At 31.3% G+C, this 14,611-nt stretch overlaps 1 protein-coding gene across 1 annotated transcript; it reads left to right on the forward strand.

The window, feature by feature from the left end:
* Nucleotides 1–4,765: 4,765 nt before the first annotated feature.
* LOC114297012 (uncharacterized) lies at nt 4,766–13,968 on the forward strand. The gene is made up of 6 exons (XM_082887386.1): nt 4,766–4,962; nt 6,007–6,152; nt 6,257–6,736; nt 8,899–9,048; nt 10,412–10,854; nt 13,043–13,968. Exons 2-6 carry the CDS (start codon nt 6,050–6,052, stop codon nt 13,655–13,657), a joined length of 1,791 nt encoding a protein of 596 aa, XP_082743512.1. The 5' UTR covers nt 4,766–4,962; nt 6,007–6,049; the 3' UTR covers nt 13,658–13,968.
* The last annotated feature ends 643 nt before the right edge of the window (nt 13,969–14,611 follow it).

Genomic DNA, 14,611 nt, shown 5'->3' on the forward strand with positions numbered 1-14,611 from the left:
TACAGGAGGCCATAGTGAAGTATCATCCACCAGAATTGACTGACTATGAAACACAAAGTTCAATAACTATATTGGAGGCATGCTTGTTAAAATCGCGATCCGGATCGTAGGATCGTAGGATCCTACGATACTACTTTGCCAAAACGATTCAGATCGTTGTAGGATCGATATTACAACAGGATCGCAAGTAGGATCGTGTAGGATCGTATGGGATCGTACAGGATCGTAGGTAGGATCGCAAGTAGGATTGTAGATTTTATGATTTTTCACCTTATTTTTAATATGTATCATTTTAATTTTAATTTTTATCTTTTTTTTTTAATAGAAAATAGGATTTTATGATCCTCGATCCGATCCTACGATCCGATCTACCAGACCCTCCCACCGATCCTACTTAGGATCCCGATTTTAACAACCTTGATTGGAGGAGATATATATTATATGTAACAATGTTACTGACTTTTAAAAAATATAACTTTTACGATTTTTACTCATCTGTGATTAGTTCAGGAAGGAAAAAAAACCAAAACAAAAAAGACAATAAAAATACGTGATTAATTTATATCATTTTGGGGATCATGAGAGTCTCCAACTCTGAGACCACAGGCATTTTTGTATTATATGTATCTATCTAATGGACAAAGCATTCCACACCACTCTATGGTCGTATATACATTTTACTTGGCAGCAAGACTCGTCATACTCGCTGGGGAGTGTAATTTGGGCATGTTCAATCAGAGTAATTTGATAATATATTTTTGAATTTAATATGAGTTTGGATAAAAATTCAAAAGTCTGAATTAAATTGAGCAGGTTTGGGTAAAAGACATCAGACAATCCAAATAACCCGATATCCAAATTATGCATATATAGATATATAAAAATATTAAATATACATATAAATTATTAGCCATTACATAATATTAAAATAATTTAGATTATTAAATCATATTGAAAATGTATTATATAGACAAGAAACACAAAATTCTCACTTATAAATTGTACAGATTACCATAAAGGCATCTCTCTTACATTATATAAATTATTTATTTTGATATTATTAATGATTTTATTTAAGAAAAATGAAAATAGAGTTTAATTTTAATAATAAAAAATTTATCTAAAAAAGAAAAAAAAAATTGAAATTCATGTATAATTCAGACTACTCAAATTTAATTCAAATCAGACTTAAACAAACAATCTCAAATTATAATTCAAGTCTAAACAAGTCTTAGTACAAGTTTGAATAACCTTTCAATCCCCCGAGTTGCACCCTACGGTGATGGGTGCTGCCAGGGCCATGCATTATCTTGGTACGCTTTTCGCTTTGGGATCCTTTAGAGTGAATTCCTAGAGTGATCTCCTACAGTGATCCATGGATAGCCGACACGTGTTGCACTCAACTGCCAATGGCTGAGATTCAGCTTGAGTAATTTTGAAAAAAAAAATTCAAAATTCAAATTTTTGGGTTTCAGAGAGTTAGAGAGAGAGAGAGAGAGAGAAGGGTTGAGAGAATGAGAGAAAAGAATCGCCGCCCCGCGCCGCCGCCAACTCGCCGCCGCCGACGCCCTGCCCACCATACTGCAAAGAATCACAATCTTCCCTCTCCTCTTCTTCATTCTCTCTTCAGTCTTCTTTCTCTTTTTGATAGATATGAGAGAGCTGACTCAATAATACACTTGATTTGATCCACATGACAAGGTTTCTTGATGAATGGATCGATTTTGTGTTATTGGACTTTGTGTTGTTTAATTGGGACAGAGTTTTGAGGTCTGGTAGGCTTCTGTCCAAAGATTGATAAAGATGACAAAGAGGTTTTCCTCTCATATATATATATATATATATCCTAGATCTGGGCACAAACAAAACATAGGATTTTTGTGGCCCTCAAGGTTGGTTTTCTTAGATCTGGGCTAAAAGAGGCTGATTATTTACAAACCTCTTTTGATCCTTTGGTATTTGAACAAATCTCTCCCAAAAAGAAATTTATTGTAGTTATTGTAGTGGCTTCTGCTGCCTTATCCACCATTATCATTGTTGATATGCTCTCTCTCTCTCTCTCTCTCTCTCTCTCTCTCTCTCTCTCTCTTCCCTTCTCTCTCTCTCTCTCTATATATATACATAATTTCTTAGTTTTCTCGTAATAATTTCTTCTCTTACAGGAAAAAAATTATAACAATTGGTTTGGTTGGTTTTGTTAGTAGATATTATAAAATTGTGAGTTTAGTAAAGAACTACGCATCAATATTATCAAAGTTACGCAATGAAGGAATAATTTTTGAACTTGATAATGGATTTGGGCTACTTTCAATAACTTCTGGAAATGTTAAAAATTTTGATCATTCAATGTGTTAAGAAATTTTCATGTTCGGACCTGTATTACTGAACATTACTTATTTGTTTGGGAATGCCTTTCCGAACAAATAAATAATGTTCGGGCTTGTATTCCCGAACTTGAAAAAATGAAAACTTCTGCAAACGTTAACAATTTTGATTGTTCAATGTGTTAAGAAATTTCCATGGTCGGACCTAATGCCGTCCTGAACAAATAAGTAATATTTCCTGAACTAATAAGTAATGTTCGGGCCTGTATTCCGCCAAAGGGTTACCACTGTTACCGTCGGAATATTGTCATTGTCGGAGAAGTGTAAATAGTCAAATGGTTGCCACTGTTACCGCCAAAATATTGCCGCCAAAAGGTTTTCAAAATTTTGAGAGTGGGTAGGTTTTGTAGGTGAGATTTGGAAAAGATAGATGGGTGGTAATGGAGGTGGGTGCTCTCATAAATCCTAATTCATGATGCAGTGGGTGTGTAATTTAATTGTGAGATGAGGTGTCTCAAAATTAATGATGTCATTTTTAGTAATTTTATTTAAGGTTATTATTGCAATAAAAAAGAAGGTTAAAAATTGGGGGGTCCAAAATAATTTATAGAGTGCTAATAGCAGCACTCTTAAATAAAAGCATACATTATAAATACACCTCCGAAATTTGATTAAAATAGGAATTGCCTTCTGTGGTTCTGAAAATTATATTCCATCCTTTAAAGTTTCTAATTTCATAATAAATCGTCTATTTTATTAATAAATTATCAAGTCAATTAATAATTTTTAATGATGTTAAAAATATATTTCAATTAATAATTTAGGTAATTTTATTATTGTATAAGAGAGCAATTATAAATTTTATTTTTTAAACTAATTTTGTTAAATAAAATTTTTTGATAAGAGATATTTATAATTTTTCAAATCAAATGAGAACATCTATACTTTAAGTAAATCTCATAAAATATATTTATAATTTATCCTAAATAAAAATAAAATGTAATGATGATTACGTTAAATTTATGTCCACATTTAAAAAGTTAATTAGCTTATTGAACAAAAACCTTTGTCTAAGAGTTTAATCGGAAAAAATATACAAAGTTCAAGGACTTTTGACATAGTTTTCTTTAAAGGTATAAATTACATTAACTTTTCTTTCAGGTTCGAAAAAAAAATGAATAAGTTTTATCACCTTGACATGATTACATGTTAAGATTTTGATTCACTTAATATTAATCATATTTCATTAGTTATATAAACAATTTGAAAAAAAAAAAAAAACTATGTTGTCACCATTTTTTTTACAGTGAAAATTTATTCATTTTTATATTTTCATACTATTTGTATTTGTTTCAATTTTTTTAACTTTATTATTAAAAAAAATTATATAATTATGTAAAAATTATAAAATTTATTATATTTTTCAAAAGTAAAAAAAAAGTTAGTATAATTTATCATACTCTACATATAAAACATATGGCTTCGTTTGGGAAGAAGGGTTGGGTTGGGTTTGAGACTATTTTAATCACAAAAAAAACAAAATAGGCTTTTTAGTCTAATAAGACAAAATATCATATTCAACCTATAATCATTACATTCTTTCTTTCACTAAAAGTCAAAAAAATCAACAAGCCCATCTCAAACGAGATTTTTTAGTCCCAGACTAAAATAATCAAAAAATCAAAAAGTTAAAAAATCAATCTACTTTCCAAACGAACCCATAGTTTTTTGGTTTAATGAGAGATTAAACAACTAATAATTTTTTTTTAATAATTTCTTGTTGACTAGCTTTTTTTTTTGTTGACTAGCTTAAGACATAATGTTTGCTTCTATATGTTTTTGTATGTCTAATTCATTTGTCTTTTGGCATCTGCAAATCTTTTTTACATCTTCATTCCATCAACTAATTCTTGCCATTAGTGAGAGAATAAACAACTACTACAAATTTTTTTAATAATTTCTTGTTGACTAGCTTTTTTTTTGTTGACTAGCTTAGGCCTTGTTTGGGAACAGGCTAATTTAGTAACTTTTTGGCTATTTGGCTAAAATATGAGCTAAAAAAAACTAGTATGTTTAGGATGACTTTTTGGTTTTTTACGAAAAGATGTGCAAAAAGTAGAGAGAAAAGAGAATTTTTGACTTTTTGATATGGGTTGTTGGCTTTTTGGCTAATTTACTAACTTTTTGATTTTTTGACTAAAAAGTTCAGTTGCCAAACGAGGCCTAAGACATGAGGTCTGCTTCTACATGTTTTTGTATGTCTAATTCATTTGTCTTTTGGCATCTGCAAATCTTTTTATATTTTCATTCCATCAACTAATTCTTGCCATTAGTGAGAGATTAAACAAAGAATACAATTTTTTTTAATAATTTCGTGTTGACTAGCTTTTTTTTTTTTTTTTTTTGTTGACTAGCTTAAGACATGAGGTCTGCTTCTATATGTTTTTGTGTGTCTCATTCATTTGTCTTTTGGCATCTGCAAATCTTTTTTATATCTTCATTCCATCAACTAATTCTTGCCATTGTTGTAGTTCATTGTTCTCGACAATTAATGTATCTTTGAGATGTTTTAGCAAAGTGGGAGTTTCTTTGCTTATCAACTAGCATCCCCGCAAACTTTGGATCATCATTGATTGAGGTAATTACTGACTCTTAACTGATTTATATTTATACTAAAAATTTTGTTAATATCTATTCTTAGAATACATATTAAAAAGTTAAAAAAAATTATACATTTTTGTAAAAAAATATGTGTAAGTAATATTTGTAAGTTTTCTAAACATATAAAACAAGACTATATATTATTTGAATTGTGAATTCGAGTATAAATTTAAAAAAAAGAAATAAATAAAATATAACTTAAACAAAAATTCATAATTCAAAGATACCGGATAAAAAGGCACAATAATCAATCGGTAACAAAAATTTATTAATTTATATGATATTTTTCATTATGTTATTTAGTATTGAATTTTTTTTAAAAATAAAAATAAAAATAAAAATAATTTGGTAAAAAAAATGAAAAATAAAAAACAAATTAAACCGGGTGAATTACGCATCACAACTTAACCACTCTCTCTCTCTCTTCCGCCGTCACCTTGGGAGGCTGCGCAGTGGCGATGGTGGTGGGCGGCGCTGCCCTGGAGGGCGGTTTAGGGGGCTGTTTGTTTTCCGACCCAGAGAGAGAGAGAGAGAGAGAGAGAGAGAATTAAGAAGAGGAGAGGGTTAGAGAGTTTATTACAAAAGCAGTCTGCTGCACCATCAAAAACCCAACCAGAACTATGCAAAATGATGAAATTGAGGCAAAAAACAGATCACCAAATTGAGGCATTTCCACAAAATACACAGGAGGAGAGGGCTGGAATTAGAGATAAAGCTGATCCAAAAAGCCACTGTAGTGAATTTGACAATGTTCACTTCAGGTTTTTGTTCATCTCTGCAAAAATAAAAAATTAAAAAAATAAAATCAAATTTTGATGATGTTTGAGCATTGCAATTACACAAATTGCACCTGTGTACAGTGCTGACAACACTTATATATATATATATATATATGTAATTCTTGTTTTATCATTTGTTCCAGCATAATTTATATTTAATAAATGTGCTAAATACATTTCTGTATCTTTATATGTAAAAGCTTCCATTATTTCACATTTGGTCTCATTCTTTTTCACAAAAGATTTAAGTACAGTGCAAAGCTGTGAAGTAGTAGTGTGCATTTGATGGAAGAGGGCACACCAATGGAAGGGGGAATACAAAATGGACCTGAAATTCAGATTATAACTTCACCTCAGCTGATTGCTCCTTCTTGTGATCTACTCTCTCGTAAGCTCTCTGCTTTTTTGTTTGTTTGACATAATTTTTGGTTAACTGTGATATTATGTTTTGGAAAATTGGATACGATGATATGTGCTTCAAATTTTACACAGGAGAAGCTAGGGATCAGTATCTTGCCATATGTATACCCCTCTACCAAGCTGCTTTGAAGGGTGACTGGAAAGCTGCTAATGGTGTCATAGATATATTGCCAACTGTGATACGTTCTAGTATCACAAAAGGGAGGGAAACTGCACTTCACATTGCAGCAGCCGCGAAGCGCATTCACTTTGTGGAGGAGTTGGTGGGACTGATGAATCCTGAAGACTTGGAACTTCAAAACAGTAATGGGAACACTGCCCTATGTTTTGCGGCTGCTGCTGGAACTGTGAGAATTGCCGAAGTGATGATTAACAAGAACGAACACCTGCCAATGATCCGTGGTAGCCAGGGAATGACACCACTGTATATGGCTGCTTTGTTAGGACATAGTGACATGGTATGGTATCTCTACCAAAAGACTAAGAGCGAAGATTTGTCAGATGAGGATCGAATTGGGATACTCAATACCTGTGTTAGTACAGATTTGTATGGTAAGTAAATATTCAAACCTTTTCTTTTCAGCCTGCCTAAAAAGAGTTACTTGCTTTGAGTCACTTCTTGATTAAGATATGCGTCAATTTTTCAGTGCAACGAACTCCAACCCATTTATTGTCATCATAAAATACTCCCTTCCATCATTTAATGGATTGACAAATATATTGGAACAACGAAGGACAAGAAAAATTAGGGAAATTTATATGTGGTCTTTGTAATGAATAATGTTTTAGAGTACTAAATTGGGAGCGCTAGAGCATACTAATGATGTGGCACAGTGGCCCCCACCAAAGTGATGTGATGTTTTGGCTTGAGTATTTTTTTTTTTTTTTTTTAAGCTCATTAGAGCTATTAGTGGTCCAAAAATTAGTGGGATGAATCACCACTCCTTTGTAATTTTGCACCCTTTAATATTTTCATATTGTGCCAATTTAATCCAATAAATAATACCAGTTAAGAAATTGAACAAAAGTCAAGGGAAAAATGGTCCATTCAAAAGGGAATGAACCATTACAAATTGGACACCAACCCCTCAATCATTTTGAGGAGAGTGAATGGACTATTTTGTGCATTAATTTTAATTCAATTTTTAGAAGGGTGTTATCAATTGGATTATATTGACACAATGTGAAAATTTTGAGGGAAAAATTGATACAATTAACTGGTGTGAATCCTAAAAATTAGTACATGCTAGAAAGAAGTATATACAAATAACCTAAATGGTTGGAGAATCTTTAGCAAAAGCTAAATTCTAATAAGGTAGGTGAAATATAGCATGTCATTTCGTTTTGCTTGTTCTCTTAGGCCAAAATTGGCTTCTTTTTTTTTTTTTTTTCGTTCTCTCCTAGGAAGCATAGATACAGATACGAGATGTGGATACGACACGATACAGATACGGCGATACGACAAAACTTAAAAAAATAGTATACTGATACGGCTAGGATACGTTTGTGAAAAATATATTTTTTAAAATTATTAATAGTGAGTTACATATAAACTAAAGAACGTTGAGAAACCATAATGTAATTTTATAATGCAAAATACTAACCTTTAATAATTATGTATTAATTTAAGCTAGTAGCTTGTTTACTTTTTAAATTTTTAATAGGTCTTGCAAATGTTTCATTTCAATATCAAGTTTAATTTGTTTATATTACAATAATAGAACAATTCACAACTTGTCCCTATGCTTTTTCCTTTGACACTAGTGAAAAATATTGTATTCAAGTTTACTTGCTTATTTATTTATTGATATTTAATTTTACCATTGTTATATTCTCTTGTTAATTCTTACTTTCTATGTAGTTAAAGGGGACGTGCATGAAATAATTAGAATACATTAATTTGACAAATTCTATTATTTAACTCACTATGCTCTTCTTATTGAAGAACTTAACAAAGTATTAGAAAAATATTCTTATATTTATCCTTACAATTATATTATATTATATTACTATGCAAGAAATGCTACAATTCTAATTTCATAAAACAAGTAAACATGACTTGGAGTATCCGATACTTCAAAATTAAGTATCCGATACTCCAAAATTAATGAAAAAATAATTAAGAAGTATCCGATGCTTTTAATGAGTATCCGATACGTATCCGCGAGTATCTAAGGAGTATTGGCATCCGATACGAATACAATACACATACGTCACCCTATTTAAAATGTCCGTGCTTCATAGATTCTCTCTTTTGGCATTTTATTTTTTAATTTATTCGGTCATATTTTGATTGAGAAGAATGCTAGAAGTATCCGATAGTAAATCATGTCCATAATTGCTTTTCAATCAAACGCAAGTGGGCATTCAACACTTTTTTTCTTCTTATAGTTGTGAAACCTTACTTTTTGAAAAAAAATATTAAAAAAACACAAAACTTGCTGACCCATTGTCTTTGGTTTAGCAAAATGGTGGATGAACTTATTCCACATCAATGCTTTTTGGTCAAACACAAGTAAAAGAAGATGATTTTCCACTAAACAAAACAAACTACAACAAGATTTCCCAAAAAAGAAAAGAGAAAATAATAATAAGAATTTTTTTAAAAATAAACAATTAACTAAATAAAATAAAAATAGGTAAATGAAATAAAACTAAACAACTTTTGCATCTTCTTGTTGTGTATCTATTATATATATTGTTAAATTTTGTAGATGTAGCATTGGACATATTGAAACACCACCCACAGCTGGCAGTGGCTCGAGATGGGAATGGTGAGACAGCATTGCATGTACTGGCTCGAAAACCCTCAGCATTTATTGGTGGAAGTCGGGTTAGCATGTGGAAAAGATTCATCAACACATGTTAGTTTCTCCAATCATCTCTTCTCATCCATGTATTTTACTAGCTTCTCAGAATAGATCTGCTCAATGGGGACATTCTCTTACAAGCCTAGGTACTCTCTATCAGATAACTCATTGGAAATGGACTGGTAAATTGTGAGTTTAGACTCAGTAAAAAATAAGTAACGATTCTTTTAGTTTGGAGTGGTCGGGGAAGTATTTATACCCAAAAAAAACCGAAAAAAATGATCTGAAGCAACTGAGAAAACTTGAAGCACACCTGTGTATAATATGGAGTCTACTAGCCTACATCTTGACAACAATATTTTCTTTTGAAACTTACTAAAAGAGGTCATTGGCTCCATGGAATAAATTGCATTTTCTGACAAATGCTTTTGTTGTAGTGCATAATTCTTGACCTTTGGGAATTTACATATGGATCTGATTAAAATAGTTTCTACTTCCTACACTTCATCATTTCCCCGATTTCTAATTTTCCACCTATGAATATTATTTTGTTTAAATGCTTTATTTGATAAGTTTATAATTTTGGAGGATTTACACCTTTCTATCATATCTAACTTGTTACTACCTTAGCTGCTTGACCTACATGATCATTCACTTTAAGTGCGTTGGCTCGCATAGTTTGCATACAGGAATTTAATATATGATGGTATCCTCTTTCCCAATTCCTGATTGTCTTTTGATGTGTCGAGCTTTGGAATCTTCATTTGAAGCCATCAAATACTGGACCTATTGATTGCATCATGTGGGTGCTTGTTGAGATCTTTGTATGAAGTTCGGGAAGGGATGAGAAGGACCATACCATTGTTATTTAAGAAAGTATTGTGGTGAAAATCTCTCTTGTAAATAAAACAAGGTATTCTCGACGGAAAATCAAAGATCATGATGAATAAATTAAATTTCATGTAGATTATTAGACAGTAAAAAATGCTTCTATATAAAAATACTGGTTAAAATGTCAAGATTTGAACTTAAGAGAGTAAGAAAAATGCATTTCATTAAGTTTTGGAAATTCACAACCACATCACCTGATTCTTGATACATATCACTCAGTATTTCTCATATCGTTGCACCGAAACCGTTATTGATTCATCTCCCAATACTATGATTTAGAACCATGATGAAGATTGTATTAACCACTATTGGTAGAAAAACACAATTTTATAAAGAATCAATGAAAAATAAGTTTTATTTTATAATTATATATTTTTTTATGTCTGGAAATGATATGGCGATTGTACAAATTTCTCTTTTTGACCCTTCTCCTGCTCTTATTTTTAACATTCTTCAAACAGCTAATAATTAGTGGGTTGTTATTTCTCTAGAAAATTCATGATCAGGTAAAATGCTCTGTTCTCAGTTCCAGGTAGGAAGGTAGGACATGATAGAAGTCTGAAGCAAGCCCAAGCATTTGAACTAGTTAGATTGTTATGGAAAATGGTGATAAAGCAAGATGATTCAGAGATTTCAGACTTGATCCGAAGCCCTTCACGACTCCTCTTTGTTGCGGCAGAGCATGGAAACACCAAGTTCTTGATTGAGCTTATTGAAGCTTACCCTGATTTGATATGGAAAGTAAATAGCCAGAACCAAAGCATATTTCACGTTGCCGTTTTACATCGTCATGAAGGAATATTCAATATTTTATATGAAATAGGCTCGATTAAGGATTTAATTACTGCATATAGAGATGAAGATCGTAATAATATGTTGCATTTGGCTGCGAAGATAGCACCCCCAAATCAACTTAATATCGTGTCAGGGGCAGCTCTTCAAATGCAAAGAGAGCTACTGTGGTTTAAGGTAAATGTTTCCAGTCGGTTAGTAATTTCAAAATTTTGATTTTTCCTAGTGCTTTACATAACTAATTTTACTGTTAGCAATATTTTTCTAAAAACATGATTGAACTCTTAAGATCGATACAAAGTTTTAAAAAGCGGTCGCAACTGTTACGTAACGCTGTTACATAATGGTTGTGGTGGTTACCGCCGCCCGTTATGACCATTTTTGCAGTTTGATTGAAATTCATAGGTGTGTCAGCTGTAGTAGCTGTCGTAGCAGTTGTAACGGTTCCGTAACGGCCTGTTACGCACTGTTACGTAACGGTTCTGAACTGCTTCTTTCGAAAAAAAAAAAAGTTGAAAATGGGGGAAGGGGGATAGAGAGAGAAAAAGGAAGACGAAGAGGGAAGATGGAGGAGTAAGAGATAGAGAGAGAGAAGGGGGAAGATGAAGAACATGTTATTGATTTGTTGAAGCTATAAGAACTATGTTATTTTATTCAGCTGCCATCACTTAGCTATTTTGTTTGAGTGTGTCTGTCAATATATTATTTGAAAATAATAATAATAATAATAATAATAATAATAATAATAATAATAATAATAATAATAAGTGTGGTCATTATTTATTTGGCTTGATTAAAATATATATATATATATATATAGACTTTGATTTATTCTCTTACTTTTGTCATTATTTATCTTATATATAATAGTTAATAATTGATTTTTTTTGTAAAATACCTAGAAAACATAACACCTATAATTATATATTAATAAATATTTTATACATGTCAATTTTTTGGGATTAGTTTATTTTATTTTTATTTACAAGTTATCCAAAAAGAGAATGAATATTCAAGTGATCCAACCCCCCCCAAAAAAAAAATCTTTATAATTTATTTTTTTAATTTTTATATGATTACATTAGCATGTATAATTTATTTTTAAAACTATTCAAGTTAAAAATTACATATACTTCCACAAGTATAATAATTAAAAAAATAATTTTATACATCTAAATCTAATAAATGTTTTTTTGCCACAAGCGTAATATAGATTTATGACATATAAAGTCATTAATTATTAAAATAAAATGTAAAAAACTTAATTTATAGTGATTTAAAAATATGAAATATATTTGATCATATTTAAAAATTTATAAAAATTGGTCAATATTTATTTTAAAACCCAATAAATATGATTATGGAAAAAAAAATATACGTATCGGTAAGTTTTTTTTCAAATTGTGTGAAAAATAAAAAAATTCACGATTCCAATTATTACCGCAATAGTTACGTTACGGCCTTTACACCCCCAACCGCAATCGCGTCACCACCACTGTTGCGGCAACCACAACCGCTTTTCACAACCTTGGTCTGACATGGCATCCATGCTGGCACTTGAATTTGGTGGGTTTGCAATGGACTAACCATATCATTGTTGAATAAATCATAATTCATCGAAGAACAAATCATGATGAAGAGCAAAAAGGCCTCGTATAGCTTCTTGTTTCTAGCATAGGTTTTATTTGTTATTTCAAATGAGAACTCAATCAGATTATAATTCATTATTGCACCCTTGCAAACTCTATTGCTGTAATGTTTTAAGGATTCTATTTTCGTAATATAAAAATCAATTATACTTCATTATTGCACCCTTCTCTAGCAAACTTTATTACTCTAATGTTTTAAAGATTCTATTTTCGTAATAATTGATTTTTATAGTTTTTTATAATATGGTCCCTTGTCAATGTGATGATCATGGTCCTGAAACATTTAATGAATGCTCATTTCAATTGTTCGAAAATTTGTTTATTGCTCTTGCCTTCTCTTTTCTTCTCAGAATATACTATAAAACTCATAACTAACAATACAGTAACAGAACTTTTGCTGGTTTTTGTTCGTTAGAGTTTGAGGTGTATATAGCCTAGTGCTATTCTACGCTTCAGTTTCTTACCTTCTCTCTTTCCCCATTTTTGTTATGTTTTATTATCTCCAATAAAATATTACTTTCTTTTTGTGGATAAAAAAATATTAAAAAATAGAATTTATGAATTTAAAACAGGACCCATTAAAATAGCGTGATCGGAGCAACCCATGTGGCAGTTTGTAAAATTTGTTAGTTTGAATAGCATAACTCTACCTTTTCTCTCTTTTTATTTTTCTCCGTTTAGTGAAAGGATAGCATCTATCCTTTTGGTTATTGCAGGAGGTGGAAAAGATTATGCAACCGTCATATGTAGAAAAGAAAAACTCAAGAGGCAAAACACCTCGAGCTTTATTTACTGAGGAGCACAAAAACTTAGTTGAGAAAGGGGAGGCATGGATGAAGAACACCGCCTCCCAGTCTATGGTTGTTGCAACACTTATAGCCACCGTAATGTTTGCTGCAGCTTTTACTGTACCAGGCGGCAATGACAACAATACAGGAATCCCAATGTTTCGAAAGCATAGTTCCTTCATGGTTTTTGCAATATCAGATGCCATAGCATTAGTCACCTCTTCCACTTCAATACTCATGTTCTTATCTATACTCACGTCACGCTATGCTGAAAATGATTTCGTGGAATCATTGCCCTTTAAGCTCATGATTGGACTCACGACACTCTTCATCTCCATAACTACCATGATGGTAGCTTTTGGTGCGACATTTTTCATTGTTTTTGACCGTTATATGGTATGGGAACCAATTGCCGTTGCCTTGTTTGCCTGTGCGCCTGTCATTTTGTTTGCTACCCTCCAATATCCTCTGTTGGCAGATATGATCCATTCAACTTACGGTTCCAGGTTATTGTTTCAGCCAAGGAAACATATGCTTTACTAGCATAATCCAAGTCATATATAAGTAGTGTGTCTACTTGCAGTTGTGAGATCATGAGTTGTGTTTTTTAATTTTGAATAGTACTTCTATTGTGTTTGTTTTTGTTTTTGTTTTCTCAAGAGAACTGTCACCTCTTGGGGCACTTTTAGTAGATTGTTTCAGTAATTGTGTTTGTTTCCTTTTTTAAGTTGAGGGCAAAGTATTTCTCAGATTTCTGTTTGTTTTCTAGTTGTGTATGTTTCTATTTGGAATCTTGTTACAATTTGTTTGTACTGCGTTGTTTGTGTTATAAAATTTTAATTTATCCAAAAAAATTATGAAAGACTCTATATTTTATAAGTTATAATGTTAAATCTTCCATCTGAAATGTATTCTTGTCTCTTATCCATTTTGTAAAGACCCTTGATCACATTGAGTTGTTTAAGTAGCCTTGGTTGAGTTTTCAGATTGTTTTTCTTTTTGGGTAAATTATATTTTGTCCCACTTAAATTTTACAGTTTTTTCTCTTTGGTTTCCCATTTTGGCACCTGGCGATAATGGGGTGAGATTGATGAGTAATGAAGATCAATAATGCTTGACACCACTAAAAGTGGTGTTCTAAAAACACCACTAGTGATGTGGCAGTGGACGGGGCCCACTGTTTGTGTCTTTTTTTTTTTTTTTTTTTAAAGTGCTTACCAACTCATTAGTGGTGTTTTAGAGCACCACTTTTAATGGGATGTATCATTACCACGTCACAACAGTGACATAACATATTTAAAATTCAGAAATACTTAAAAATTGAAGTAATATAAATTATAGACTTAATTTATTTTTAGTGAATATATTCAAATTTAAGTATTGAATTAAATTTTTATACACCATTTTAAACATGTGTACAATTAGTATTTACTCATTATTACAGTAAACAAAATTTTAAATAGAATAAGAGCGTCTCTAACGATTCACCAAAGATTT

Source organism: Camellia sinensis, chromosome 9 (genome assembly GCF_055761805.1).
Source record: "Camellia sinensis isolate YWXY chromosome 9, ASM5576180v1, whole genome shotgun sequence".
Taxonomy (NCBI): Eukaryota; Viridiplantae; Streptophyta; class Magnoliopsida; order Ericales; family Theaceae; genus Camellia; species Camellia sinensis.